Raw genomic sequence first — 27,605 nt, 5'->3', positions numbered from 1 at the left:
GGTAGAGCATGTTCTATTTTTCCGAATCTTTCAAGATGAAAATAGAGGGATTGGCTTAACTTCCTCTATGCGGTTGCATACAGCTTTGCTTGAGTAAGGAGTAGGCCATTCCAGATAGGCTGCTTTTGCTATTACTGAAGCTTTTAAAGTTCCCCCTACTAGCCACGGGAAGTTAATGCAAGTCGATAGGTCCTTCAATCATCGAGTACACTATCGACTTCCCACACTTATCATGACAACATCACCGATCTTTGGCGCTTATAGGGGGCCCTATCATACACATGCACCACCAGAGTAATTGATAGTATTGATTTGATTTTGATTTTGTTCAGAAAAAACAAATAAATAACTGAACTGAACCGATAAATTATATACATATATTTTATTATTGTAAAATACATAATATATTGTTTTGTAAGCAATTTTAAATTAAATATATTAAATATATGTCTATATCAAATTTATTTATAATTTATTTATGAAAACATAAAGGTCCAAGATAAGAACATTTATCTTATAGGTTTCATGTATATGAGTGTCTATGACAATTCTTGGTGGATTAGGAATGTCGTTGTCTCTTCTTTCTAGGCCAGAATGATGGATTTTGAAGCTTTATTCACAATAAATTCAGTTATTGAAAGATCTAGTCGTTCTAACTATTTTTTGTTTTCTGAATAGATTGTTGTTTCTTTTTCCTCTTTTGAATTAATCATTTTTTTTAAAAAAATTGTATGGTTAATAACCGAACGGAAATAGATAACAACCAAACTGTTGGTCTTTATGCATTTTAATATTTTAAAAAAATATTAAGTGCATATGTTAGTGTGTATAAATTGACAAGAATGTGAATGTAACTCTTGTAACCACTATTGTCATAATTTACCATTAATTTCATGCATTATTCTACCTCATTATACCTTGTAACTTATGTAACCTTTGAGCTATTCATTTACCCAATTTACTACCCATAATTGTCCTATTCTTGGAAGAAAGATTTTCTACCCTGTAAATAGTGATGGTCTTCCTTTGTGTTGAGCATGACAAGAGATAGATACGAGAAAGAGTGGGAAAAAATAAAAAAAATGAGAAGTATGGAAAAATATTGTAGTGTATAATGAGGAGAGAATTGAGACAAAGAAAAATGTTTCAAGTCTTCAACTACTTCACTATACAAAAGAGAATAATTATATATTGAAGGAAGATATTCTTTTTGTAGAGTTTTGAACTCTTTAACTAATTCGTAGTTATTTGAATGATAAAAAGAGCAAATTTGACCCTTTTGATTGCAAAGTAACTGGGTCAAGTAAATAATTCAAAAGGACAAAATGTAAATAACAGATTAAATACAAATTAATACTTATAATTGTATTAATTATACTTTTAATGGTTGGAGAATGAAAAAGATCATTTTTCTGATCTGGCATGCCAATACCAATACTCCTCCCTTAACAGTAGTGGTAAAAAAAATGCTTATTACTATTTTCATTTTATTTTATTTGGATGTCTTATATCAAAGATATATATTTTTATTCGTTCATTTTAACAAATTAGGAGAATTTTATTGTTTTTTATAAATAATAACATAAATTATTATTTTATCAGTTCATTTTTATTTATTCTCTATACTAAAATAGATGTCCACTTTTACTTGTCCAATTTTAAAAATTAAAATATAATTTATCTCTTAGTTCCTAGCTTATCTTTATTAGTATTAATTATAGTCATTTTTCAAAATATTAAATTTATTATATTCAAAAAATGATATAATTAAATTCATTATGCTTATTGTTATTTAAGGAGTATGCCAAGTCAATATTGAACAAGTAAAAATGAACAAAGAAAACAATAGTAAATTTTAGAGGTTAAAAACATAATCGGTAAAACTAATTTAATAAAATAAACCTCTAAAAAAACACTTCCTCCGTTCACTTGTAGTTGTCACATTTGAAATTGGCACACCGCACACCCATTAAAAACAGTGATTATCATGGCTGTTTTATCACATTATTTAATATTATGTTTTGAAAAATAAATAAATTAGGCAGTAAGTAATTAATGCTAAAAATAAAATATGAAAAAAAATTATATTTTTTTAATATGTTAAAAAGTGACAAATAAAAATAAAATAAAATATTATACTTTTGTATAATTAAAAAGAAAAATACCCAAATCAACATGGATTAAGCAAAATGAACGGAGAATGTATTTATGAGTAATCATAATTATTTAATTTGCAGTAAAAGCTATAGTTATGACTTATGACCTTGCAAAGCTTTCTCCAGAGGGAAGCAAGTTACGGATAAAATGCACATCATCCTCTCATATCTCACTTAATTAGGATATGTATACATATATATTATTCGCACCGTTTTTATTTGAATGTCGTTTTTATTAAAAATAAAATGTTCTTTTATATTTGTCATTTTACAAAATCAATGCATAAATAACAATATTCTTCCTATTTTACCTTTGAGAGTTATTAGCTTTGAACGTATGCATTTGACCAACATGAGAAAACAAAGTGATTAATTCATGTTTACTGGTTAAGTAATTAATCAAAATAAATTAATTTATTTTCATTAATTGAAAACTTGAATTCAAGAGAACATTAAATAAGAGTAAAATGATAAACTTATCTTGTTCCTTAAGGAGATGAAACCTAAAATGGTGATAACTAAATAAGAACGGGGAATATTATTATTGTTTGATCTGTAACATTTTCTAGCTTGTTCTTTTAATTGAAAGCTTGTCAAGAAGGGCGAATTTATAATCTAAATTAAAATGGGGCATATAAATTTGTGATCTTTTTATAAAATTAAATATTTTGTGTATATATTTTCTAAAATGGTATAATATTTATTTACTGATATCTATGCTATAAGAAAACTAAATGATGAATTGGTTAATAAAAAATAAAAAAAATGATGAATTGGTTAAATGTTAAGTTATTTACTTAAAAAATTAGTGATCAATTATCACTTACTACATTTCTCCCTTTAAAAAAAAACACACAGTGCACGATTATGAGAGGGACTTTTTGGATTTTTATTATATAGTAAATTTTGAGATAAGAATTTTTTTTTTGAATTTTTAGGTTATATAAATGTGTCAAATCATTTTCTTTAAAGCTCATATTTACATGTGGCATATGTTACAATGATTAAGGATAGTGAAAGAAGACTCAAATAACTTCTCAACTGAGTTGGATGTATTGGGGATCAATTCATTTTTATTTGTATTGGTAAAAAATGAAATGACACTAGATTTTTAGAGGAAGTATTATGGTATATATTGTTGGGTTTTAAAGGTGTGAACAGGAAATGAAGGGTTGTGACTCTCCTGAAGGGTTGTGACCTTTATGAAAGGTTGTGTCCTTTCTAAAGGATTGTGACCGTTTGAAAGGTTATGCCTTTTCCCAAGTGTTGTGACCTTTCTGAAATGTTTTCTTCTTTCCAAAGGGTTGTGACCTTTATCCTTTGTTGGCTATAAATAGAGAGGTTTTCTCTACATTTTTCTGTATCGAATTCTTCCCTTCTTTTGCATACATTTCTTACAAAACAAAATCGATCGATCGTGTCTGTGTGTGTGATTCGTTGCTGTCATTTTGAGTTCGTTGAAATTATCGAAGTTTGAGGTACCGCTACTTCTTTAATGGTTAATCTGTTTTATCTTGGGAGGAATTAATCTGCAACCTCTGGTACTTGAGGGGATTAAATTTCTTAAGGACACACAGTGGGTTCTGTGGACTCGGATAGTTCTTTGTGTTTTTCTTTTCATCTTTTATTATTTCTGGTTTGCTAATCTGAATACAGGAGGTAACACATATTTTAACCTAATTAATTATGTTATAAATATAGTTTTTTTTCCTGCATGGGTTTAATTCTTTTGATTATGAGCCAAACATTGAAAATTGAATGCTCAAGCTCTGGACTTAATTATCTGCTAATATATATCATATTAAAGTTGTGAAGTTGTGATTATCTCACTTGTTTGACAAATTATGCTTTTATTTTTGACTCATTTAGTTTTAGTTTGCAAAATAAATAATTGAAATAATATATGAAAGAATGGCGGAGACTAAAAAGAACCAAGTGAAAGTGAAAACTGAGTGGTAAATATAATAATAGAAATAATATTATTATAATGAGTAAATAATCAACGGGAAAGGCTAAAAAATATCCTTAAACTATCGGAAATAACTCAGATTTACCCTTAAACTATATTCTGGCTCAAAATTACCCTTCCCATCAAAGTATTGGGTCATACTTACCCTTCTAATTAACAGAAGTATGTTCGTGTACACTAAAGAAGTATGTTAGCCAAAAAGAACTAAGTGAATGTAAAAATTGAGTGGTTAATATAATAATAGAAATAATATTATTATAATGAATAAATAATTTTAAAATTGAATGAAATAGGATGAGAGAGACAGGAAGGGAGTAAAACTAACAGTAGGACCACAAGGTTAGTTAAAGGTGTGACAAGGAAGCAAGGCCGCAATGATTTCAATATTACTTCTCCCATTTTATATTAGTTGATCATTATTAATTTAATATGTACATTTTTTTTAAAAATAATTAAAAATTATATTTCATTAATTTCTAAATTTAACTATTATTATTATTATATAATTTTTTTAATACTAAAGATAGTATAGAAACAAAAAAATCTCTGACTTTGTCCCAAAAAAAAGAAGCAAAATGATATATTATTTTTTATGTAAAAAATAAGAATCAAGTGAAATAAAACCGAGTGTAATTAGAATTCGAGGCCTACTTACAAAATAAAATAGCCCTAGAAATTAACCAACGTAGACTTTATTAATTAATCAAAACTGAACATCATTACGTGAGATAATTCTATGTATATTCCTTGAGCTTTAAATCACCTTCTTCCTTCACCTTCCTATACTTTGATGCCACGCCAATATTACACTGGACTACCCACCCTGGCCCCTGCTTACTCTCCAACAGCTATTTTTTATTTGTTTTTTGTCATGTGGGTCTATTGACATTTTTTAAAAGTATATTGTGGTGATTATACTTTTACAATTTTCATATAATATTGGTAAAAAAAAGGGTAAAAAGACGGGAAGAGTTTTTGATCCATGCTACTACTGTCAACAAAGAAAGTATATATAATTAGTTGAAATTATGGAGCGGATTCAGAATTTGAATATTATAAGATTGAATTTGGCATTTTATCACAACTTATTAATAATATTGGATTTGAAATATATAATTTGTACTTGCTGATTTTTTTAGTGTTTGAATTATTTTACTCATATTTCGATTAATTCAATAAATACATGTTATCTTCCATCATTAAAATACCATATTACTTTGTCTACAAAGATTTGATCATATAAAAAGGGATTACTTATTGAATTATTTAATTGATTTTTTTAATGCACACGAGATCGAACAAAATTACGTAATTGATTATGAAAGGGGTTTGGAATCAAAATGGGTTGAATACACACACACACACACACATATATATATATATATATATAAAAAAGAGTAATCGACTAACCATGTTCAAAGTCAGTTGGGTTGAGATGTTTGATCAAGGTAGACAAATAATTAATCATAACTATTTTTTAAAAAAAATGAATTAGTTAATTAAAGTACAACAGAAATTATATAAAATTTGCTTCTTGAATTTTACTTTCTCACGAATCAAAATGAGCTGTATATTTAGTACAATGAGCGAAATTTTTAGATAGATTGAATTTAGAGATATCTAATATCTCAATGAACTAATTAATAAATAGATGAATTATCAATCTGTCAAATTTAAACTAGTTGAGTGAATTCTATTTTAATGAGTTAATTTTGTCATTTCTAAATTATATATTATCATTATATTTGCCTCACATCAAGATGAATGTCCACATGACACCTGCTTCATACAACTAAAAAGTTGATAACTCAGTTAAAATCGTTGAGATGAACACAAAAAAAAACATTTTACAACTTAAATTTCTATTTTCAAGTTAAAGAGAATGATACATACATATATATATATATATATATATATTTATTTATTGTAAAACTAAAAATATATAGAGATTGGGGACAAGGTAGTAGTGAAGATGCTTCACGTTTAATTTGGATCGTTACCTGTCTTCTCTTTCACTAAATCATAGTCATAATTAGATTCAAATTGATAGTGACAAATCAATCCTGAATTTGGTGACAAAGGTTAATTAGAACTTGGAAGAAATGTATTATGTTCTGAATGCCTTTATCCAAAAAATGTCAATAGCAGGTTGGTAACATAACGTTAATAATAAGTAATTTGCAGCAACATTGGAGTTGACTAATAGTGAGAATTAATATATACACAACCATATGATAAAGTCATAAAGAAATAGAATTAGTTAGCTAATTTTAGTTGAGCAGTTATAATCAAATTAGGGGAACATTAGTTTTAAACAATAACTAACTCGTGATACTTGATTTAACCTTCCGCAACAACTTCTAAACTTCACATAGTATATAAACTAAATATGTGGGCTCCTCTTGCATTTTCATTCTTTCATAACGGTTTTGAAAACGATTGAACTACTAATTTTTTTTTTTATACACAAATTATAATTTATGTCCTTACATTAGTAAGCATGTAACATAAATAACTCCAATAATATACCCACTTGGCACTCGGTGTAATTCATAAGTGGGGTCGAAAAAGAATTGTGCGTATTAAGTCGGAGTCTCGGTGTAACATAAATAACACCAATAATATACGCACTCGGGGCTCGGTGTAACTCACAAGTAAGGTCTGAAAAGAATGGTGTGTAGACAGTCTTATTCTTGCCTCGGGAAGGTTGAGAGCTTGTTTCGGTGAAAAGCCAATTTGACCGTCTCAAATTTCCCCGCCAAAAGTTCATCTCCATGCCGTATTATATACTTGAAGAACTTGTGACCTAAGCAAGCAAAGTTCTTGCTACCCCATCTATTATATATATATAATATTGTATCCCCAAAGCACGAGTTATACTTTGTCTCAACAACTCGACGAAGGCCTTAATTGCTTTCTCTGCTTCTTTCAATCAAATATCGGATCATCTCTTCCGTCTTAGAATTCAGAATTACGCAGCTCCATCTTACTAGCACGACTATCTTCAGGTAGATTTTCTGGTGCTTTTTCTCCTCTTCGTGATTTCATTTGATTTTGCTTCTATTAGTGTTATTGTGATTCCTAGTTTAAATATCTATGTGAATTCTCGTTGTGTTTAAGTAATTGTTCACTGCAATTTTGTGAAATTTACTATTGCTGGATTGTGGTGCCTTTTCTACTCCTCGTGATTTCAGTAAGTATTTCTATCAGATGTGATTTGCATACTTGTTGCGTCTCTGTTTATATGATTCGATTTGTGTTGTGTGATTGGTAGATTCTATATCTACGTGAATTTCCGTTGATTTTAAGTTTTATTTTGTTCAATTCTGGAATATTCAGTACACGAGATGAACTGTACTTGAAGGCTGGTATTAGTTAGTGTTTTGGAATGATATTCTAAAATTACTGATAATTTTCGAGTTTAGCTTGCAGCGAAATGCTTTTTCTCCTCTTCCTGATATCATCTCGTCTGATGCGATTTGGTTATTTGATATGTTCCTCTCTCTGTTTTGGTTCAATAAATCTTTTGTGAAGGTTTTTGTATCTATTTCAATCTCCGCTGCTATTGAGTAATTGTTCTGTGTAATTCTGGAAAATTGAACTACAGAAGAAAGTGCTTGAAATTTCATAGTTGACTGTTTCGAAATGCTTTTCCTAAAATTACTCATCATTTCTGATATCAAATAGCCCTGAGATGTCTTTTTTCCTCTTTGTGATTTCATAGCAGTTGTGAATAAGCCATATGCTTTACTTCTACGTCTCTGTGTTTGTTATGATTCCATTAGTTATATGAGATTGTTGGTGAAAAAGGTTTTGTGTACTTGCTCTCTGCAATTTTAGAAAAAGGTTTTCCTCTTTTTGAGTTTTTCTGGTATTGTTGAGCGTTGGAATGCTTAACTGTAATTACTGATCATTTTCCGCTTATACTCTGTTCTCAGTAAAATGCAGAACGAGAATCCTTCAAGTGATGGCCTCAACACCAGCATCGCCGATGCAGCTACAGTCCCGTCCGGCAACAAAAACTTTACGTTCTCTGATGCAACTTCACCAGACTTGGCTGACAATCCATTTCTCTCACCTACCTCAACTCACCAATTCGATTCCTCTGAATTCATCCCCAACTTCTACTCAACTTTCTCTCGCAGCTCAAATTCCCCTTCCCTAACCTCCTTTGACGATACTGATGACCTCGTCACCGATGGCCGCCTCCACCAAGCTAGCTACATTCTCGAGTACCAGCAACTCTACAATCGGTACACTCTCTGCCTCGCACATATGCAGGAATCTATCAAAGAAGTCGAAGCTCTTCACCAGGAGAATGAATCTCTCCGGCTAGTTAACACCGATTTGGATCGACGCCTGAGCCTCCTCACGCAGGCCACCATACAAAACTGTCTTCTCTCTGATTTCAATCGTTTTGGTATGGGAGTCAACCGTGATACTCAAATCTCTGATCCCAGACCTCCGAACATCAGGCAAGGGAGCGTCGTGGAACCTAACCGGCCTGAGCGAAGGAACGCTGAACGAGTTTCGCTGCCGAAGAGCATTTCTGTGCGCTCGAGCGGTTATCTCAAGTTGAAAGCACAAGGTGGAAATAGTGGAGGTCCCAGCCAGGCAAAAGCTCGGCAAAAATCTACGGCTCCACCCCTAACCGAATCTGTGAGTGAAAATATTCATTCCCCTTTCTTATTCATTTCCGAAAAGATAGTTGGTTTGATTTCAGTTACATCTAATTTGTGAATTGTTAAAATTAACAGCAATCCATAATCTTTGCTTTAGGATTCAGCCCAGTGCAATTTGATTGACAATTTGTTCTCTTTTTTTTTTCCTCTTGTTTTCTGGTTTGTGGCTGTAGCAACAAAGAGTGTACGTTCCTGGAAGTAAGAAGGAAGAGGAGGCATTAGAGTTTGACGTTTACAACCAAGGGATGTTAAAGACAGAGCTGTGTAACAAATGGCAGGAGACTGGGACTTGTCCTTATGGAGAAAACTGTCAGTTCGCTCACGGTATCACAGAGTTGCGCCCAGTGATAAGGCATCCACGCTACAAGACAGAAGTCTGTAGGATGGTCCTAGCAGGTGATATGTGCCCCTATGGTCACCGTTGCCACTTCCGTCACTCTCTCACTGAGGAAGAGCGACGAACAGGTCCTGGCCTTTTCTGATGGTTCCATATATCTTTAATTGCTTTTTAGTTGTAAAACTACAATCCTATGTTCAATTTCGCATATTGGTAAATCCCCCAAAAGCAATAAGATGGACAGATTTTCACAAGTATTGCGTGTATAAAATACTTTGGACGGACAGGAAATTATGTAATGAGGGTTATCTTGGAGGTGAAACCTGGCTACCTGCCCAAGTCACAATGCAGTCGCACTGCAAAAATAGGATAAATGCGAACTAGGTTTCTGGAGTTGGAAGTGGAGACATATATAGGGGAGGTCATAATCTTTTGTTGGTTGTTCTACTATTTGGGGATGCTGTGGAAAGGAATTGTATAAAATCCTTTTGTAGCTAATATTTCAGGTATTCGTGTGCCAATTGTGGCAAGGGCATGGTGCAGGGGAATTAGGTGTTTAAAATCTTGTAATGGTCATAAACTGTTTATGGCAGTAGTCTGTCCAATTGCAACTTGGTTTACGAAGGAGAGACGGTGTTCAAATAAAATTGAAAAATCCACTTGACTAAAAGTCTAATTAAATCGACTTGACAAAATTGATTTGCTTCTTTTTCGCCTCTTAATTTGGTCCACTGTTGATTCAGATAGAAAAATCAAGAAAATCGAACCAACTAGATATATTCACTTCTAAAATAAATTCATATGTGAAAATAGTTCCAGATTTTTTGTGTGGTTTGCAAAGAGACAAACAAAAAGTAATAGTTTAAAATGAAAAAGTTGTTGCGAAATAAACTGTATATTGATTTATAAACCAGAATTATTACCAATATATGCATTCTTCTTTTGACTTTTAAAATATGTACAGAGTAATTTCTCTTCTCTCTCGGTAAATTGGATTGATATATCTATTATAAACAAAAAACAAGCTGGTGGGAACATTGAGCTCCTAATAGTTCGTTACGGTGTGTAACCAAATTGCTATTATGTAAATATTTCTTTCAAAAGTTATTCATAGAATGTTTTTGCATACTTCTACATTATTTGTAAATATAAAAGAACTACGAGCATTCTAATACGATCAAATATTTCTTTCTTAGCTCCTTTCTCAGCGAAGAAGTTTGTTACTTTCTTATGCTTGTGATGGTTAATACTTAATAACTGAAATTTTTAGAAACTACATCAATGACCTGCATTCACGGATGATAAAACTATAACAAATACACCCATGTTTAATCATCTTATTGATTGCCTTTCATAATCATCTTAGAATTGTAAATTCATTAGTGTTTAGCTAGTAATATTTTGACTAACTCAACAAAAAGGAAATGTAAAGAGCATCGTTTAAGGATAAAAGTAAATCAAATATCTTTTGAAGTGCTCCCTCCGTTCCATTTTGTATGAGTTAGTTTGACTTAATACGGAGTTTAAGAAAGAGACTTTAAAATAAGTAATAGAAATTTATGTGAGTATAAGCAGTTTTATTAAGGATAAAATAAATATTTTAAAATTAAATTATTACTAAATGTAGAAATATGTCATTCTTTAATAGATTGATAAAAAAAATAGTGGACATAGGAGATATTAGTTTTTAGATAATACTAATTATTTATTTTTTATTCACGACAATAATTTTTACATTATTATTCACTACCCAAACAAACATTCAAACAATCTATTTATCATAGTTAAAGAGACATAATTAGTATTCGTAGGCGGACCAAAAGGACCTTATTAATTAATTAAACCTCATTTGTTCTCAATTAAACAGTATAAATAATAAGATAGCGGTGGATTAAATTTCCATAAACACTCATAGAACCCGCGAATGATAACTAGAGCGAAAGATTGGTCACTACACAAACATTCAAACAGTCAATTTCTTGAAATCTTTCGACTATGTCTTACCGCAAAATCACCGGAGAATTCAAATGATTTTCTTGGAGTGATTGCACCTGAAATTTTGACATCAAGCGGCAAGAAGGGAACTTCTTTGACATTGTTCTTGGGTAGGTTTTCGCTTCCTTTTCTGGTTAGTAGGGAAAGCAGTAGCACCAATTGCATAGTAGACATAAGAATCAAATGATTTTCTTGGAGAGGTCGAATTCAAATGATTTTCTGGAACTATGGTTTTCTTGGAGACATTGTCTTTGGTAGGTTCTTGGAGGGTTTTAACAAGAAGAAAGCTTCTTTCACATTCGAATGATTTTCTTGGAGAGATTGTTCTTGGAGAGTTTTAACATCAAGCGGCAAGAAGAAACTTCTTTGACATTGTTCTTGGGTTGGTTTTCGCTTCCTTTTCTGGTTAGTAGGGAAAGTAGAAGCACCAAATTGTATATTAGACATAATAATCAAATGATTTTCTTGGAAAGGTCGAATTCAAATGATTTTCTGGAACTATGGTTTTCTTGGAGACATTGTTCTTTGGTAGGTTCTTGGAGGGTTTTAACATCAAGCCGCAAGAAGAAAACTTCTTTGACATTCGAATGATGTTCTTGGAGAGTTTTAACATCAAGCGGCAAGAAGAAACTTTTTTGACATTGTTCTTGAGTAGGTTTTCGTTTCCTTCTTTTTCTGGTTAGTAGGGAAAGTAGTAGCACCAAATTGTATAGTACAACATAAGAATCAAAATTAGGAAAATCTCCGAGATGGTACAATTTTCACCTTAAAATTGTATAGTATGAAGTCGAAATATGAAACGTGCAGAAATTGAACTCCAGTAGTATTGCTATTGTGAGAGTTCATGTTATTTAATTAGTGCTTGTATTTGTTTATCTTATTTTCGTGATCTTGTTGTTTTCCTTATTAACATTACGCTTAACACAGGTGTTTGCTGAACCAAAATGGCGTTATCACTTATCACATTGGAGGATAGCACAGTTCTTGGACACTCGTTGTGAAGATGCTCAAGAACAACTTGGACAGGTCCAAATTTAAGTTTGCTTATTTCATTTCTTTGATTGTAAAAGTTTGTATGATTGTCAATTTAATTTTGAGATTGCTTTATTACATTTGAGAATTGCACAATCCTTCTGAAGATGCTTAAGAATAAAATTGGTACGGCCAAAGAAAGTTTGATGTGGTTTACCTTGCTATCATTGTTTTAAAGTTTTTGGATTAAACTGTAAATTACCATAACCAACTTAAGAGCACCTATTCCATAGCCACCTTCTAGGAAGGGTGCAAAGGAGAATTACGCCTCCAACTGAAACAAAGAAAAACAATCTGGTACAAGTATCTTGTTTATCAGCCTATGCTATGACATTTGCTAGCTTTCCTAGAACCTTTGAGTAAATCTAATCTCTCTATCACTTCTTTCTTAATCTGTACTATAGCTGCATCTGTATAAACAAGTGTTCCTCTAAAAATCTGCCAATTCCTTGCTGTCCAGGCATGATAGATTACTGTTCCCCAGATAGTTGCAATCATTTCCTTTTGGAACTGCTTCCAATGCCTCCTCTTCTGAACTTCACCCTTAGGACTAGTTAATCATAATCAGTGTTGGATACCATCTCACTGGTCCTATTTAGGTACACTCTACAAATAGGTGTAGAGGAGTCTCCAGTGCGTGCAATCCAGATGAGTTCTGAAATCTTGAGCCTTCTCTGCTACCCCAACATAGCATCATAGCTCTTAGTAATGGAATAACGTCCATAATAAGTTAACTTACATCTCCCTTGTGTGTACCATCCCTTTGTCATCTCCGTTAAAGCATTAATCTTCTTCCTGTACCAACTACAATCTTGAGGTGGTTGGTGAATCCATATATTGGTATTTGTCCACATATACACACCATGCACCCACATCACCCATAAAAAAGTCCTCCTCTGACAATTGCCAAAGTAAATTTCCCAACAGAAGTAACATTCCAGCTTCTATGGTTTCTAATATGAACCCCCCAAACTTCTTTGGACGGCAGACCTTGTCCCATGCCACAAAGCGACATTTTTCTCCTCTCCTCTGTACCACCCGAGAGGTCCCTGCATTTCATATCTACTCAAGATACTGTGGGGCAAGATGAAAACAGACCCCCAAAAGCTATGAATAGAGAACAGAACTGCTTGAATCACCTGTAGTCTGCTAGCATATGATAATTGTTTTGAATACACAATGTTGATCCTACTAGTGATCTTATCAACCAACTGCTGACATTCCCAGTTTGTTCCATTTTTCAGTTGAAAGAGGCAAACCAAGATACCTAATAGGAAAGATGCCTTGAGTGAATCCAGTTAAGGCTAGCAGTTGTTCTTTGGTAAGTTCATCAACACCAGCCAGGAAAATGCTACACTTTTCCATATTTGCAACCAAACCTGTAACATCACTAAAATATGACAGGGTCTCCATAACTCTAGTAATATAATTAGCGTGTTTGGGTTTTAAAGTGGGTGGATTTAATTTTCAAATTATGTAATATATGTGGCCAATCACACCCAAGGGTGTGGCCTAGTGGTCAATGAAGGCTCAAAACTCAGTGGAGACAAAAAACACTAGGTGATTCTTCCCATCCGTCTTAGCCTTGGTGGATGGAGTTACTTGGTACCTGTTGCTGGTGGGAGGTGGCAAGTATCCTGTGGAATTAGTTGAGGTGCGAGAAAGCTGGCCTGGACACCGCAGACATAAAAAAATACATATGTTGCCAATCATAATAAGTCATGTGGCTAGTTTAAATTGCAAAAATTCATCAGATTTAGAGTGTTAGTTTGAGGGGTATTTTTAGACCCCAAGGTGGATGGAGGGTTTTAGTGAGCCATTTTTTATACGTTGAGGGTATTTTTGGCCCTTTTCCAAAAAAAAAAAAGACCAAAACAAAATTTGTTTCATTCTTTTTTGTTTTCCTTTGATGAATGGCGTGTCTCCATTTGCAAGCTACTCCTCAAGTCAAATATCTAGAGCATGTCAAATAAGCACTTATTGTTTCACACATCTTCATAAAGAAATTTGATCAATGGTTAAATGAAGGATCATTTCCTTATTAATGATGAACATATCTTAGAACTATTCCTAATAAATAGGGTCCTTAACGATGACTTCAAAATTAATGCCTAGTAGTTCTACTGGGGTGGGGGCAAAGGAAGAAAAGGCAGTTACGGCATGGCGTTCCTGCTATTTAAAGGCCCTTCTTCCCCGGATATGGTCAATCTGGAGAAGACATGGATTTCAATAGTTCATTCATGGAACTCCCAAAATCCTCGTCAGTACTATCTTCGGAAATGCAAAGACCGATTCATTTGGATAGCTCCATGCCAAGTGACAAGAAAATTCAGCAGGTAATCAATACAATGAAGTCTTTCATGAGAAACTTTTCACATATAGCTACCATTTTCTTATAAGCTGAGATTTGTCCCTTTGGTTTTGTTGCATATCTAGGATGAAGATGAAAGAGACCCAAGTTTTATGCAATTGCTAAAAGAAAACCTCTTCTCTTTCTGGAAGCGACAAAAGGAAGAAATTCTACGTTCAGGTCTTTTTTGGCTCCTCACAAGTCACCAATGTTTACCTACAGAGACCACTGATATGTGTCATTCATCCGTAATCTAAGGATATTCTTGAGCTTTTGGGCCAATTTAAGACCATCCACGTCCCTCACATATGTTAATTGTGTTAGAAGTATCTCCAATCATTGCATAAATGTCATCTATGGAAAATTTTCAATAATACATATGCTGCACATATTTTCTTTAGAGGCATTCTCTCTCTTATTGCAACAGGGCATTTCACTGTTAGAGTAATGCCAATTCCACCGGTCATGACACACTCATAAGTCATGTGCAGGTCATGTCTTTAGAACCAGTACTAGAAATCATAAAAATCAGTGAAACAAATTGCAAGTGAAAGATCTTTTTTACTTTTTAGAAATAGTGGGGTTTGTGTACTTTGCTGCTGTTTTTTCGTGTTGATTTTACCTTCATGCAGCCGCTTCATTTTATCTATAGATCCAAAGAGAAAACACGACCTGCCCATCTCAAGGATCAGATGGGCTATGAAGTCAAATGATCAAGTAAAGGTATGTCCATGGCTTTGGCTTATTCCATTGACATTAACCACGGTCATATCTTTTAATTTATTTTATTTCCCCATTTGCTATTGGTTGGAACTTGAAACGTTTGAATTACTTCTTACTTTTCTTCATCTGCTGTTTCTATCTGGGGAGTGGCTACTTAATTTTTATTTTACTTTTAATGGGAATGAGTAAATTCAGATGGTTAGCGCATATTCTACGGTTCTGTTTTTGAAAGCAATTGAGATGTTTATTATGGAGCTCACCCTTCGTGCGTGGATGCAAGCTGATCAAGGCAAATGTCGAACTCTGAAGCGTTATGACTTTGCTAGGGCCATAGGGATGAAGAGCTTTTCGATTTCCTCTCTGACATCGTTCCACTCCAGACCTATCAGGTTGGTTTATATATTAGTATACCTCTTTTTGTATCCTGCAATACATATTTTGAACCATGTATCTGAATCCCGACATGAATTTTGGAGCGTTTGTTAGTTTTTTTAACGTTTAAAGTTCTAAAATAGGACTAGCTACAATGCCAATTTCAGGTGCAAAAGGAGGAAAATGATGGCCAAGGAAATGACTATAACTAAGCTTATCAGGTGGTTTAATCTAATAACATTTCAGTGAGTGCTGTTTGTCCAGGCAAATTTGTTGGTGTTGTTGATCCTAAAAAAACTATTAGGTGATTTAAGCTTCAGAAAGTTGTACTCGTACTTCCTGCAAAATACTTCCTCTATATCTTATATGACACGTTACTGCTGAGAGAGTCAAAACTGATGTTTTTACTGTCTACCTATTTTGAATCCTTACTAGTGTAATTTAAATTTGGCTAAATCCCCTAAATAGCCCCTTAAACTTGGCACGTTTTGTAAAATAAACACTCAAACTTAGCAAGTGACCAGATATGCTTGAACTTGGCAGAAGTGTCTTATAGACACAAATGTATAACATGGTAGCACCACCACTCCCACTCATAGCTTCTTCTAGATTCCTTCAACTCTTCCAACAAAGAGAAAAATACAACACAATAATGATTCTCCTTTTCATGTATCAGTTTTCTCGCGAAGGTGATGACAGAACTTTTATCCAATTTTTTTGCAATTGGGTTTGCATTGGAAAAATTACTGCCGGCAAATGACTTGTTTAATTAAAAGTTCAAATTCAGGGGAAAAATAAATCAGGAATACAGCTAAAGATTAAGACGAGGAGAAGACTCCACAATTATGAAGTGAAGGATGTCTCTGGTATGAGAAATGAGCAGACAGTCTGGGGATGGGGAAATGGAGGGGATGATCTTGGGGTGCAGGGTTGCATTTCTTTATTCTTATTGTATTTATTTTATTTTTTAGTTATGCTTATGTTTTTTGTCTATTTAACACAGTAGAAGCACACACTTTCTCTTATATGCACACACTTTTGCCTAGTTCAACTGTCTATTTTGTCACGGACTAAGTTTGAGTGCTATCTTACAAAACATATTAAGTTATTTAGCCTTAAAATTTTATGGAGTAGTACCTTTTTGTAGTCTCAAAATATGTAAATTTTATTTTGATCTAAATGAAGAGTCAGTATTCAACTTCACAGAGATAATTACATATTTTAATCCATGTAGTTGAATCCTGCTAGAATTTTGGAATGTTTGTTATAGTTATCTTACAGTTTAAAGTACTAAATAACACTAGCTACAGTGCCAATATCAGGTTCAAGAGGCAAATGATGGCCAAGGAAATGAATCTCACCCAGCTTATCAAGTGCTTCAACCGAATAACATTCCAGTGAGTGCTGTTTATCCAGGCTATTTTGTTGGTGTTGTTTATGCTAAAAAAACTATTAGGTGATTTAAGCTTCTTAAAGTCGTACTTGTGCTTCCCGAAAAAATACTTCCTCGATATATTTTTTATTTATATGACATTGTGACTATTTAGAGTCAAACTGATCTTTTCTTGTCTACCTATTTTGAATCCTAAAGTATTGTTATCTTAATTTTATGGAGTAGTACGTTTTTTCTATTCTTTAAATATACAAAATTGTATTTCGATCTAAATGAGGAGTCAATGTTCAACTTTACATTGGATAATTATATATTTTGATCCATGTATTTGAATCCTGCCATGAATTTTGAAACATTTATTAAATCTTACAGTTTATAGTACTAAAAATAGCACTAGCTGAAGTATGAATTTCAGGTAGAAGAGGACGCGAATGTTGGCCAAGGAAATGAATTTCACCCAGCCTATCAAATGTTTCAGCCTAGTAGCATTCCAGTAAGTCTGTCCACCTATTTTGAATCCTAATATTTTAATTTGAATTCTATTCTGTACATTTTACATAGTCTCAAAATTGGTAAATTTATTTTGATAAAATTGAGAGTCAATGTTAAAATTCATGATAGTTAAATATTCTGATCCTCCTATTCATCGATCCCATCACAAATTATTGAGCATCTATTAATTATCTTGCAGTTTAGTAGTAAAATAACACTAATTACCGTACCTGTTTCAGGTGGAAGAGGCAAATGATGTCCAAGGAAATAAATTTGACTTGGCTAATCGAATGGTTCAGCCTCATAACATTCCAGTGAGTGATAGTGACTTTCAACCCTACATAGTACCATGTAAACTTTATTCCAAATAAAAGTAGCATATTGTTTATCATAAAAAACAATGATGTACAATATCTGCTCTTATCAAATTAATATCTTATTCGTGGGCCATTGGTCATCATGATATTGACATTTTCTTCAGGGGAACGGCTCACTAAGATAGCTTGCTACCTGGGCCTTTGCTGCGCCTAGTCGTTGCACAACAAGTCAGGCTTGGTGCCCCCTCATATATATATAAAGGAATTTTAAACTTCATAAAGTCGTACTTGTACTTCCGACCGACCTCTATATATTTTATATGATATTATTACTACTTAGAGAGTCAGAACGATCTTTTGCTGTCTACCTCTTTTGTATCCTGCAATATTGTACTTCCTCTATATATTTTATATTTCCTCTATATATTGTATATGACACGATTACTACTCAGAGAGTCAAACCGATCTTCTCCTATCTACCTATTTTGAATCCTAAACTGTTGTAATTTTGTGGAGTAGTATCTTTTTGTAGTCTCAAAATATGTAAATTTTATTTTGATCCAAGTGAAGAGTCAGTGTTCAAATTCACACAAATATTTACATATTTTGATCCATGTATTTGAATCCTGCCATGAATTTGTGATGTATGTTAGTTATCTCACAGTTTAAAGTTCTAAATTGGAACGAGCTACGGTGCCTATTTCAGGTGCAGGACAAGGCAAATGATGGCCAAGGAAATGAAGTTCACCAAGCTTATCAAATGGTTCAATCAAATAAGACTCCAGTGAGTGCTGCTTATCCTAGCTAATTTATTGGTGTTGTTAATCCTAAAAAAACTATGTGGTGATTTAAACTTCATAAACTCGTACTTGTATTTCTTGCTAAATACTTCCTCTATATATTTTGTATAATACAATTACTACTAGAGAGTCAAACCAATCTTTTCCTGTCTACCTATTTTGAATCATAAAATATTGTAATCTAAATTTTATGGAAAAGTACCTGTAGTCTCAAAATATACATATTTTATTTCAATCTAAATGAATAGTTAATGTTCAACTTCACAGAGATAATTAAATATTTTGAACCATGTATTTGAATCCCGACAAGAATTTTGGAACGTTTGTTAGTTGTCTTAAAGTTAAAGTTAAAGAATTTCTTATCTTCATTCCCCGAAAAATAAGTTGAACACTTGCTGAGAACTAACACAACCTAATTTTTTGATGTTATTTCTGTAGGCTTCTTTCAGTGAACCTGAGTTCAACATTGATGAATTTTTAATGGAAGAGGCAAATGATGTGCAAGGAAATAAATTTCACCTGGCTAATCAAATGGTTTAGCCTCATAACATCTCGGTGAGTGATTGTGACTTTCAACACTGCATGTTTAAAATACCTTGCTAACTTTATTCTAAATCCAAATAACACTAGCATATTGTTTATCCTGGGTAATTTGTAGTGTTGTTTATTCTAAAAAATAATGAGGTACAACATCTGCTCTTATCAATACAACATCTGATATGTGGGCCATTGGTCCACTGCCTAGGCGTTGCACTACAAGTCAGGCTTGGTGGCCCCCCACCCCCCTCCACACACACACAAATGCGCACACACATATATGTGTATATATATAAAAAGAAATTTAAACTTCAATAAGTCGTACTTGTGATGACATCTCCAAAAATCTTTTCTTTCTCCATTTCTCTCCATCCTTCTTTATTTTTTTCTGCCCTAGAAACACATTATTCATCATTACCTGCCATCATTACTACCTAAGAGAATCAAAACTATCTATTGCTGTCTACCTCTTCTGTGTCCTGAAATATTGTAATTTAAGTTTTATGGGGCAGTAACTTTAAATAGTCTCACAATATGTTAATTTTGTTTCAATTTAATTTAGAAGTCAATGTTCAACTTCACACATGTAATTACATATTTTGATCCTTGTACTTGAATCCTGTCATGAATTTGGAAAGTCTACTAATTATCTTATAGTTTAAAGTACTAAAATAGCACTAGCTGCAGCTGCTGTACCAATTTCAGGTGCGAGGGGAGGAAAATGATGGCCAAGGCAATGAACTTGACCCAGCTTATAATGTTCAGCCTAGTAACATTCCGGTGAGTTATAATGACTATCAGAACTACATGTGCAAAACCTTCATCGTGATTGACAGTAGCGTGCTGTTTATCTAGGCTATTTTTTTGGTGTTGTTCATCTTAAAAAAACTATGAGGTGATTTAAACTTCATAAAGCCGTACTTGTACTTCCTGCAAAATGCTTCCTCTATATATTTTATATTACTCGATTACTACTTAGAGTGTCAAACTGATTTTTTCCTCTGTACCTATTTTGAATCCTTAAAACTGTTGTAATTTTAATTTCTTGGAGTACTACCTTATTTGTTGTCTCAAAATAATGTATATTTGTTTCAATCTAAATAGAATAGTCAATGTCCAACTTCACACAGATAATTGCATACTTTGAATCATGTATTTGAATCCTGACATGAATTATGGAACTTTCGCTAGTTATCTTATGGTTTAAAGTACTAATATAGCACTAGCTACAATGCCAATTTCAGGTGCAGGCGGAGGCAAAAGATGGCCAAGGAAATGAATTTCACCCAACTTATCAAATGGGTGAGTGCTGTTTATCCAGGCTAATTTGTTGGTGTTATTTATTTTAAGAAAAAACTATGTGGTGATATAAACTTCATTAAGTCGTAGCTGTGCTTCCTGCAAAATTACTTCCTCTATGTATTTTGTATGACATTTAGAGAGTCAACACAATCTTTTCCTGCCTACCTATTTTTAATCCTAAAATATTGTTATCTTAATTTTATGGAGTAGTGCCTTTTTCTAGTCTTAAAATGTATAAATTTATTTCAATCCAAATGAGGTGTCAATGCTCAATTTCACATGGATAATTACATATTTTTGTCCATGTATTTGAATCCTGCTATGAATTTTGGAACATTTCTTAATTATCTTTACAGTTTAAAGTACTAAAATAGCACTACCAAATTCAGGTAGAAGAGGAGGCAAATGGTGGCCAAGGAAATGAATTTCACCCGGCTGGTCAAATGGTTCAGCCTAATAACATTCCAGTAAGTGAGACTACCTTGTAAACCTTCATTCGAATTAACAGTCACGAACTGTTGAGGCTAATTTGGTGGTTTGTTTATCTTTATCCCCCCCAAAAAAAACTCTTTAGTTATATTCCTTACCTGTGTAATTACCTTTAACTTTACTAAAGCCCAATCTGAAAAACAGTGAATCAGAGAAGTTTCTGATTGGAGACCAATCCTTCCACCTATAAAAGATGATGAATTTGCCTGTATTGACCTTTAAATGGTCTGGACTTCAATTGTTACCCTTCAAATAGGGACATTCGCATGAATCAGATATATAGGAGATAGTTTTGTTGAATTTGTTTGTCGTCAAGATCTGGTTGAATTGTTCACCCTCTTTTTCGACAACAAAGTTTTCTTTCAATAATGAAAAAATCATAATGCAAGATTCATTTGTAGTCCCACCAAATTCATCGCTAAGATATATGAACTTTAAGTCCACCTTTTTCTCTTCAACAGGAATACACCTAAAATGGGTTTACTTGATTCAGACTTACCTTGCTATCACTTAAAGCGCATAAATTTAGAAAGAAGCATAATCAAAAGCGACAATAGAAAAACTTAGAAAGGTTGTTGAAGACAATACCTATTTGGCTAATGGAGGTATCTCTTCAGACAAAGACAGTTGTAGCACGTATTATAAGATTCTAAATTTATTGTTACCAAAATGGGCTAAGGGTATTTTCGTAATTTTAACTCTCAAGCTTGGGTTAGTATATAAATATCTTTTCCAGTAGGGTTAGCATAGCTACCTACTGTTGGCTAGAATATAGCAATTGCACCCAGCCGCACGGAACTGCCGCATTTTACCCCAAATGTAAACTTCTGAACTGATTTGCAGGTTGATTCCATGGCGGATCAAAACAACAATGAAGAAGAAGATTACGCAGTTGTAAACTGCAATTTGCCCAAAGATGCAGTGGAGCGGATACTCGTAGGGCTTCCGGTCAGATCGCTGCTCCAGTTTAAGTCTGTCTGCAAATCATGGTACATCAAGAGTCGTAATTTTATCAAAATTTACTACAACCATCAAATCCCTCATCCTCCTTCTCTCATTTTATCTTACAAACAAAAATGTTAGCTATGGCCTAATTTCTTTTCGCTCTATCTTAATCCTGTTATATCCAACATTGAACAGTATTTTGAACTGTTCAATGTTGGATATAACAGGATGAAGATGGAGCGAAAATAAATTAGGCCAGAAGGAGCTAACATTATTTTTTTTTGTAAGCTATAATGGCTGAAGGAGGATGAGAGATTTGATGATTGCGGTAAATTTTGATAAATTACGGCTCTTGATGAAATTATACCATGATTTGCAGACAGACTTAAACTGGAGCAGCGATCTGACCGGAAGCCCTACGAGTATCCGCTCCACTGCATCTTTGGGCAAATTGCAGTTTACAACTGCGTAATCTTCTTCTTCATTGTTGTTTTGATCCGCCATGGAATCAACCTGCAAATCAGTTCAGAAGTTTACATTTGGGGTAAAATGCGGCAGTTCCGTGCGGCTGGGTGCAATTGCTATATTCTAGCCAACAGTAGGTAGCTAGTATGGTATTCGCTCTACTGCATCTTTGTAGTTTATAACTGTGTAATCTTCTCCTTCATTGTTGTTTTGATCCGCCATGGAATCAACCTGCAAATCAGTTCACAAGTTTATATTTTGTTGAGCCCGGTTGGATTTCACTTCACACTTGAATTATTGACATTTCAGTTTGGGTTATATTTTGTGCTTCCAATGTTTCCAAATCAAGAAAAAGACATTTGATTTAGAAGCACATTTATTGTGGGTATATTTTTCAATTACACGATATTTTTACATAGTGTACTAAAATTATTATTTTTCCTTTTTAGGTGTAGAAAATAATTACCTTCCTTTATTTGATTGTATGTATTTAGGGTTGAGTCATTAACAATAAGTTGGTTGTTTTTTCTAAATAAATAGAGTTCTTTGTACATAATATTCATTCAGATATATAAGAAGATTTTTCTTTAGTTTTCTCTATTTACTTCTACATGGTATTAGAGCAGTGCTAATCTCTAACTTTGCTGCGTTTTTTTTTTCTTCTGAAAATGACTAATAATCAAAGTACTCAACTCTAAACTACTGAAAAGAGTGATGCAATCCCTGCAACTAATGCAGTGGATTCTTCACATGCTTTCGGCGTTCACCCTTCTGATTATCCGAGCATGAACCTTGTATACACTATCATTGATGGAAGGAGTTATGGCGGCTGAAGAAGGGCTGTTATCATTGCTCTTTCAGCTAAGAACAAACTAGGATTCATTAATGGATCTCTAGTTGTTCCTACTGATATAGAACTTCAAAAGACTTGAGCAAGATGTAATAATATGGTCTTGTCTTGGCTCTTGAATTCTCTTTCAAAATAGATTGTTGAATTTGTCTTATATCCCAAAAGCGCCAAGGTCTTATGGTCAGACATAGAAGACAGATTTGGTCAGGATAATGGGGCAAAATTATTTCAATTACAAAAGGATTTGAATGCTGTAGAGTTCAAACAAATTCAAGTATTTCTGCTTAATTCACAAAAATGAAAAGTTTATGGGATGAGTTAGATACTTAACACTTTTTCTGCTTGTAGTTATGAGTGCGAATGTGGTGCAAAGGAAAAAGGAGTGAAAGCCCAACAAAATGTGAGGCTACTCCAATTTCTTATTGGGTTGAATGACACTTTTATTGGAGTCGGGAGTAATATTTTGTTCTCTTTTTTTCTCCCTAGTATTGGTCAAGCATACTCTCTCTCGTGATCCAAGATGAAAAACAGAGAGAAATTCATGCTACTCCTTCTTAAGCAGGAGAATCATCATCCTTTCTTGTTGGTAATAGAGGAGGTAGGAGATTTGATGACTATAAGAATCAGCAAGGCAATCCCATCAAGGAAAACAGCTTGACATGTAATTACTGCAAGAAAAGATGACACACTATTGATCAATGCTATAAGATTCATGGATTCCCTTCCGATTTCAAGTTCACTAAAACCAAAAGGTACCAGAAAGGAACTATGGTCAACAATGTTTTTAATACTGTAGAGACAAATCAGTAGACATTAGACAATTCTACTGATATGTATCTCTCAATCAAGAGATGTTGCACAACTTATGCAACTTTTGCAAAAGATGAACCAGAAGTCTACAGGAACTGGTGATGCATCTGCAAAAATCACTTGTGCAGGTATGACCAAAATTTTTATATCATATGCTTGTTTGTTTAAAGTTGACAGTGATTCTTGGATACTGGATAGTGCAACATCTGAACATATGACTTTTAATAAAAATTTCTTCTCTAGCTTCAGTCCTTTGCCTAAACCTATTATGGTGACTCTCCTAAATTCTCACAAAGTAAAAGTCACTCATTCGGGATCGATATATTTGTTATCTAAACTACTTCTACATAATGTTCTTTACATTCCTTATTTCAAATTCAATTTACTTTCTATTCGTAAATTATGCTTTTCACTCCTAACACTTGTTTCATGTTGCAGGGCCCTTCACTGAAAAGCCCTCTGGTGCTTGGTAAAGAACAAGGTGGTCTATATGTCTTCAAGTCAAGTCAACCAACAGTCCCTGAAAATAGTCTGTCCAATTTCAATCCAGAAAATCAACCAGTAGATTTCACAAAGAGTCTATCAAATTCTAGCACTAGTAGTTTACATTTTTCAAATTCAGTAGCAAGTGTCTTTAGTTTACTATTCTAGTTTCTTTGATTCAAATGTAAAAGAAAAATTATGGCATTATAGGTTGGGTCACATGCCATTCAGTAATATGAAAAAAATTGTTCCATTTTCAGTATCTTGTTCTAAATTTTCTTCTCCTTGTACTATATGTCTAATGACAAGGCAATCAAAATTGCCTTTTTTCTAAAAGAATTATGTTTTGATCTAATTCATGTTGATACTTGGGGACCTTATAAAACTGACTTATGGTTTTAGGTATTTTTTAACAATTGTTGATGACTTTAATAGAGCTACTTGGACTCATCTTCTTAGCACTAAATCAAATGTTTTTTCTATTTTACAATCTTTCCTTTCCATGGTAGAAAGACAATTTCATTCCAAGGTTAAAGAAATAAGAACATACAATTCTTTTGAATTAGGAAGTGGTAAAGTACAATCTGATTTTTTCCTCTCCAAAGGGATCATTCACCAAATTACTTGTATTTACACAAAATGAAATAGTGGAGAGTTTATTGGGACGAATGTTTATTAACAACTACTATCTCCAATACATCAAGTGAAAATACCAATATCAAAAAGAGTGATCGAAAATACCAATAACATCGGAATTTTTTTTAAAAAATGCAAGGCAAAAAAAATATATTGGAAGGCACAAGTGATGTATTACAAGGTAAAATTTGCAACACACAAGTTATGTCCTTACAACTTACGAGATTAAAAAAAAAATCATGTGACACAAGTTTTGGGTATACCGTAAATCTATCATATGGATTTTGAACTGCGCGTTGAATTATCAAAATTCATAAAAAAAAAAAAAATTTACTATTTTTAACAAAGGTAGTCAATTTCCCTATACACAAGCAATTGTCTTTACCTTTTGCTATTTCGGACTTTTCGGTGATGCTATCACCAACTTTTTTGGCTTTATGTATTTTAGAGGATCGTAGTTAATATTTCATAGGATCGTCAATTTTGAAAAAAATAAATAGAACGTTATTTAATTTTATTTTTATTATTCAAAATCATTACTTAAAAAAAAAACTTATTTTACCAATCCATCCCATTCCACCAATCAAATTTGTCACCTAGAGATTTAGAGTAATGACTTTTTAAGTGAATTTTTCTAAGTTGAACGACTTTTGAGGAGCTATTCAAAGTTCAGTAACAATCTAAAATATTACTCCTCTTCTAGTACTCTATCAATTATCATGTATTTTGTTTCCAATAATAATACTAACGTATTTCAATATATTGTGGGGATAATTAATGTGGAGATAGATGACTAAAAAATAAATAACCTAGCTTCTTGTTCTTATGTTTCATAAGCAGTATCACATTATTTAGAAAGTCAGGTTAAGCATGATTAATTACTCCTTTCGTTTATTTTTATTTGTTCGTTATACGAAAAATAGATCCTTATTTATTAACTATAGCTATTTCTTAATATATTTTTATAATATTCAAATTATTTTAATTTTAAAAAATAATATAATAAATTTATTATTCTTTAGAAATATCAAATTAATGCTAAACAAATAAAAATATAATTTCTTATGAATTTTTTTGTCAGATAAAGTGAAAAGGGTAGCTAGTGAGAGACAGATAACTGAGTCTGAGCCCACTAAATACTTTTGACTAACTTTATTTGCACGTTTTATATGTGTATACTCCGACTCTTTAAGAAATTAATATTAGTCGCCCGTCTCAAATTTACGTGACACATTTCGAATTTTGAGATTTAAATAAATCTATTTTTTATTGTAATTTTTTCATATATCTTTTAAATATTGTGAAATGTCAATTATTGTAACTTTTAATACTTTTTACGTAGTTTAAAAATATATAAATTTTATTTCAATTTTTTTTTTGAAGATTTCTTGCGCAAATTTCCGATCAAACTTAAACCATTTGACTCTAAAAAAAAATGAAATGTGTTACATAAATTGGGATAGAGGGAGTATAAAAAATTGCTATTTATCTTTGAACTTTTTCAAAAAGTATCTTATATATGTATCTTATTATTCATTAATTTCAAATTTATTTATTTTTTGGAATTTTATAATGCTTATATTCTTAAAAAGAATTTAAGGATAAAATGAGATTTTTTAGTTTCATTTTAATTTTATAAATTGAATAATAATTCCTTCGATAGTTTCTACGTTGTTCATTGTTGGTCTACGGTTAAAGGGTAATGGTGAAAATCAAATTTAAAAAACGTTTGCAACTTTTGTATAAGATGTGTTATCAGTATAACATAGATGCCAATAGATAATATTAGTATCAATTTTGTGAAAAGAATAAAAATGTATTTGTGTGAGAAATGATCCTCCCAAATTTTTGAAAATTCAAGTTTCCTCCCAAAACCACTTCTACTTTTTTTGGCCAAACCGTCTATAATGCAACAAAAATGCTTATCGGAAAACTATTTCCATTTGTAGAATACAACAAAAACTTTACTAGAAAACTCATTTTTTTCTTTAATATTAATTTCCCTGAAAAGTATATATCAAACTAAAATATGTCGACATGATGATATCTCCTTTTACTTCAAAAATCTTTCCTGCCATCATTTTGCTTGTTGGAGACCCCAGTCCGTGACTTGTCCTTTTGAAACCTAAATTACTCTCTCTAAATATAAATATAAAAATATTCGACTAGTACTAAATATAGGGTGTGTTTGGTACGAAGAAAAATATTTTCCTGAAAAACAAGTGGAATTTTGACTTATTTTTTTCATGTTTGGTTGGTGAATGAAAAAATGTGAATTAAAATTGAAATATTTTTGACCCGGTGGTGAAAAAATGAAATTTTAAAAATGTGAATTATTTTTCAAAATAATAATTTTTTTAAAAAAAAAAATGGACAGGGGTGGTGGTTGGGGGATGGATAGGGTAAGGGTAGGGGTGGCCTAAAAATTGAAATATATTTTATTTTTTTAAATTAATTTTTTTTTACTGGG

The 27,605-nt window shown here is 32.5% G+C and overlaps 2 protein-coding genes across 2 annotated transcripts; both read left to right on the top strand.

Annotated features, from left to right (window-relative positions):
- Positions 1–6,980: 6,980 nt before the first annotated feature.
- Positions 6,981–9,796, top strand: LOC102580787 (zinc finger CCCH domain-containing protein 14). Its single transcript, XM_006357758.2, has 3 exons — positions 6,981–7,133; positions 8,064–8,784; positions 8,981–9,796. Exons 2-3 carry the CDS (start codon positions 8,068–8,070, stop codon positions 9,287–9,289), a joined length of 1,026 nt encoding a protein of 341 aa, XP_006357820.1. The 5' UTR covers positions 6,981–7,133; positions 8,064–8,067; the 3' UTR covers positions 9,290–9,796.
- Positions 9,797–11,033: 1,237 nt separating this feature from the next.
- On the top strand, positions 11,034–24,752 carry LOC102579790 (uncharacterized). The gene is made up of 17 exons (XM_015313617.1): positions 11,034–11,790; positions 12,067–12,165; positions 13,416–13,492; positions 14,290–14,507; positions 14,608–14,701; positions 15,174–15,244; positions 15,440–15,633; positions 15,766–15,861; positions 16,927–17,013; positions 17,741–17,815; positions 18,525–18,602; positions 19,057–19,173; positions 19,843–19,935; positions 20,382–20,457; positions 20,847–20,924; positions 23,693–24,144; positions 24,455–24,752. Exons 4-12 carry the CDS (start codon positions 14,391–14,393, stop codon positions 19,097–19,099), a joined length of 855 nt encoding a protein of 284 aa, XP_015169103.1. The 5' UTR covers positions 11,034–11,790; positions 12,067–12,165; positions 13,416–13,492; positions 14,290–14,390; the 3' UTR covers positions 19,100–19,173; positions 19,843–19,935; positions 20,382–20,457; positions 20,847–20,924; positions 23,693–24,144; positions 24,455–24,752.
- The last annotated feature ends 2,853 nt before the right edge of the window (positions 24,753–27,605 follow it).

This window comes from Solanum tuberosum, unplaced genomic scaffold (genome assembly GCF_000226075.1).
Source record: "Solanum tuberosum cultivar DM 1-3 516 R44 unplaced genomic scaffold, SolTub_3.0 scf00244, whole genome shotgun sequence".
NCBI lineage: Eukaryota > Viridiplantae > Streptophyta > Magnoliopsida > Solanales > Solanaceae > Solanum > Solanum tuberosum.
Note: the sequence above shows the minus strand (reverse complement) of the source record. Positions and strands in the feature narration are given on the sequence as shown.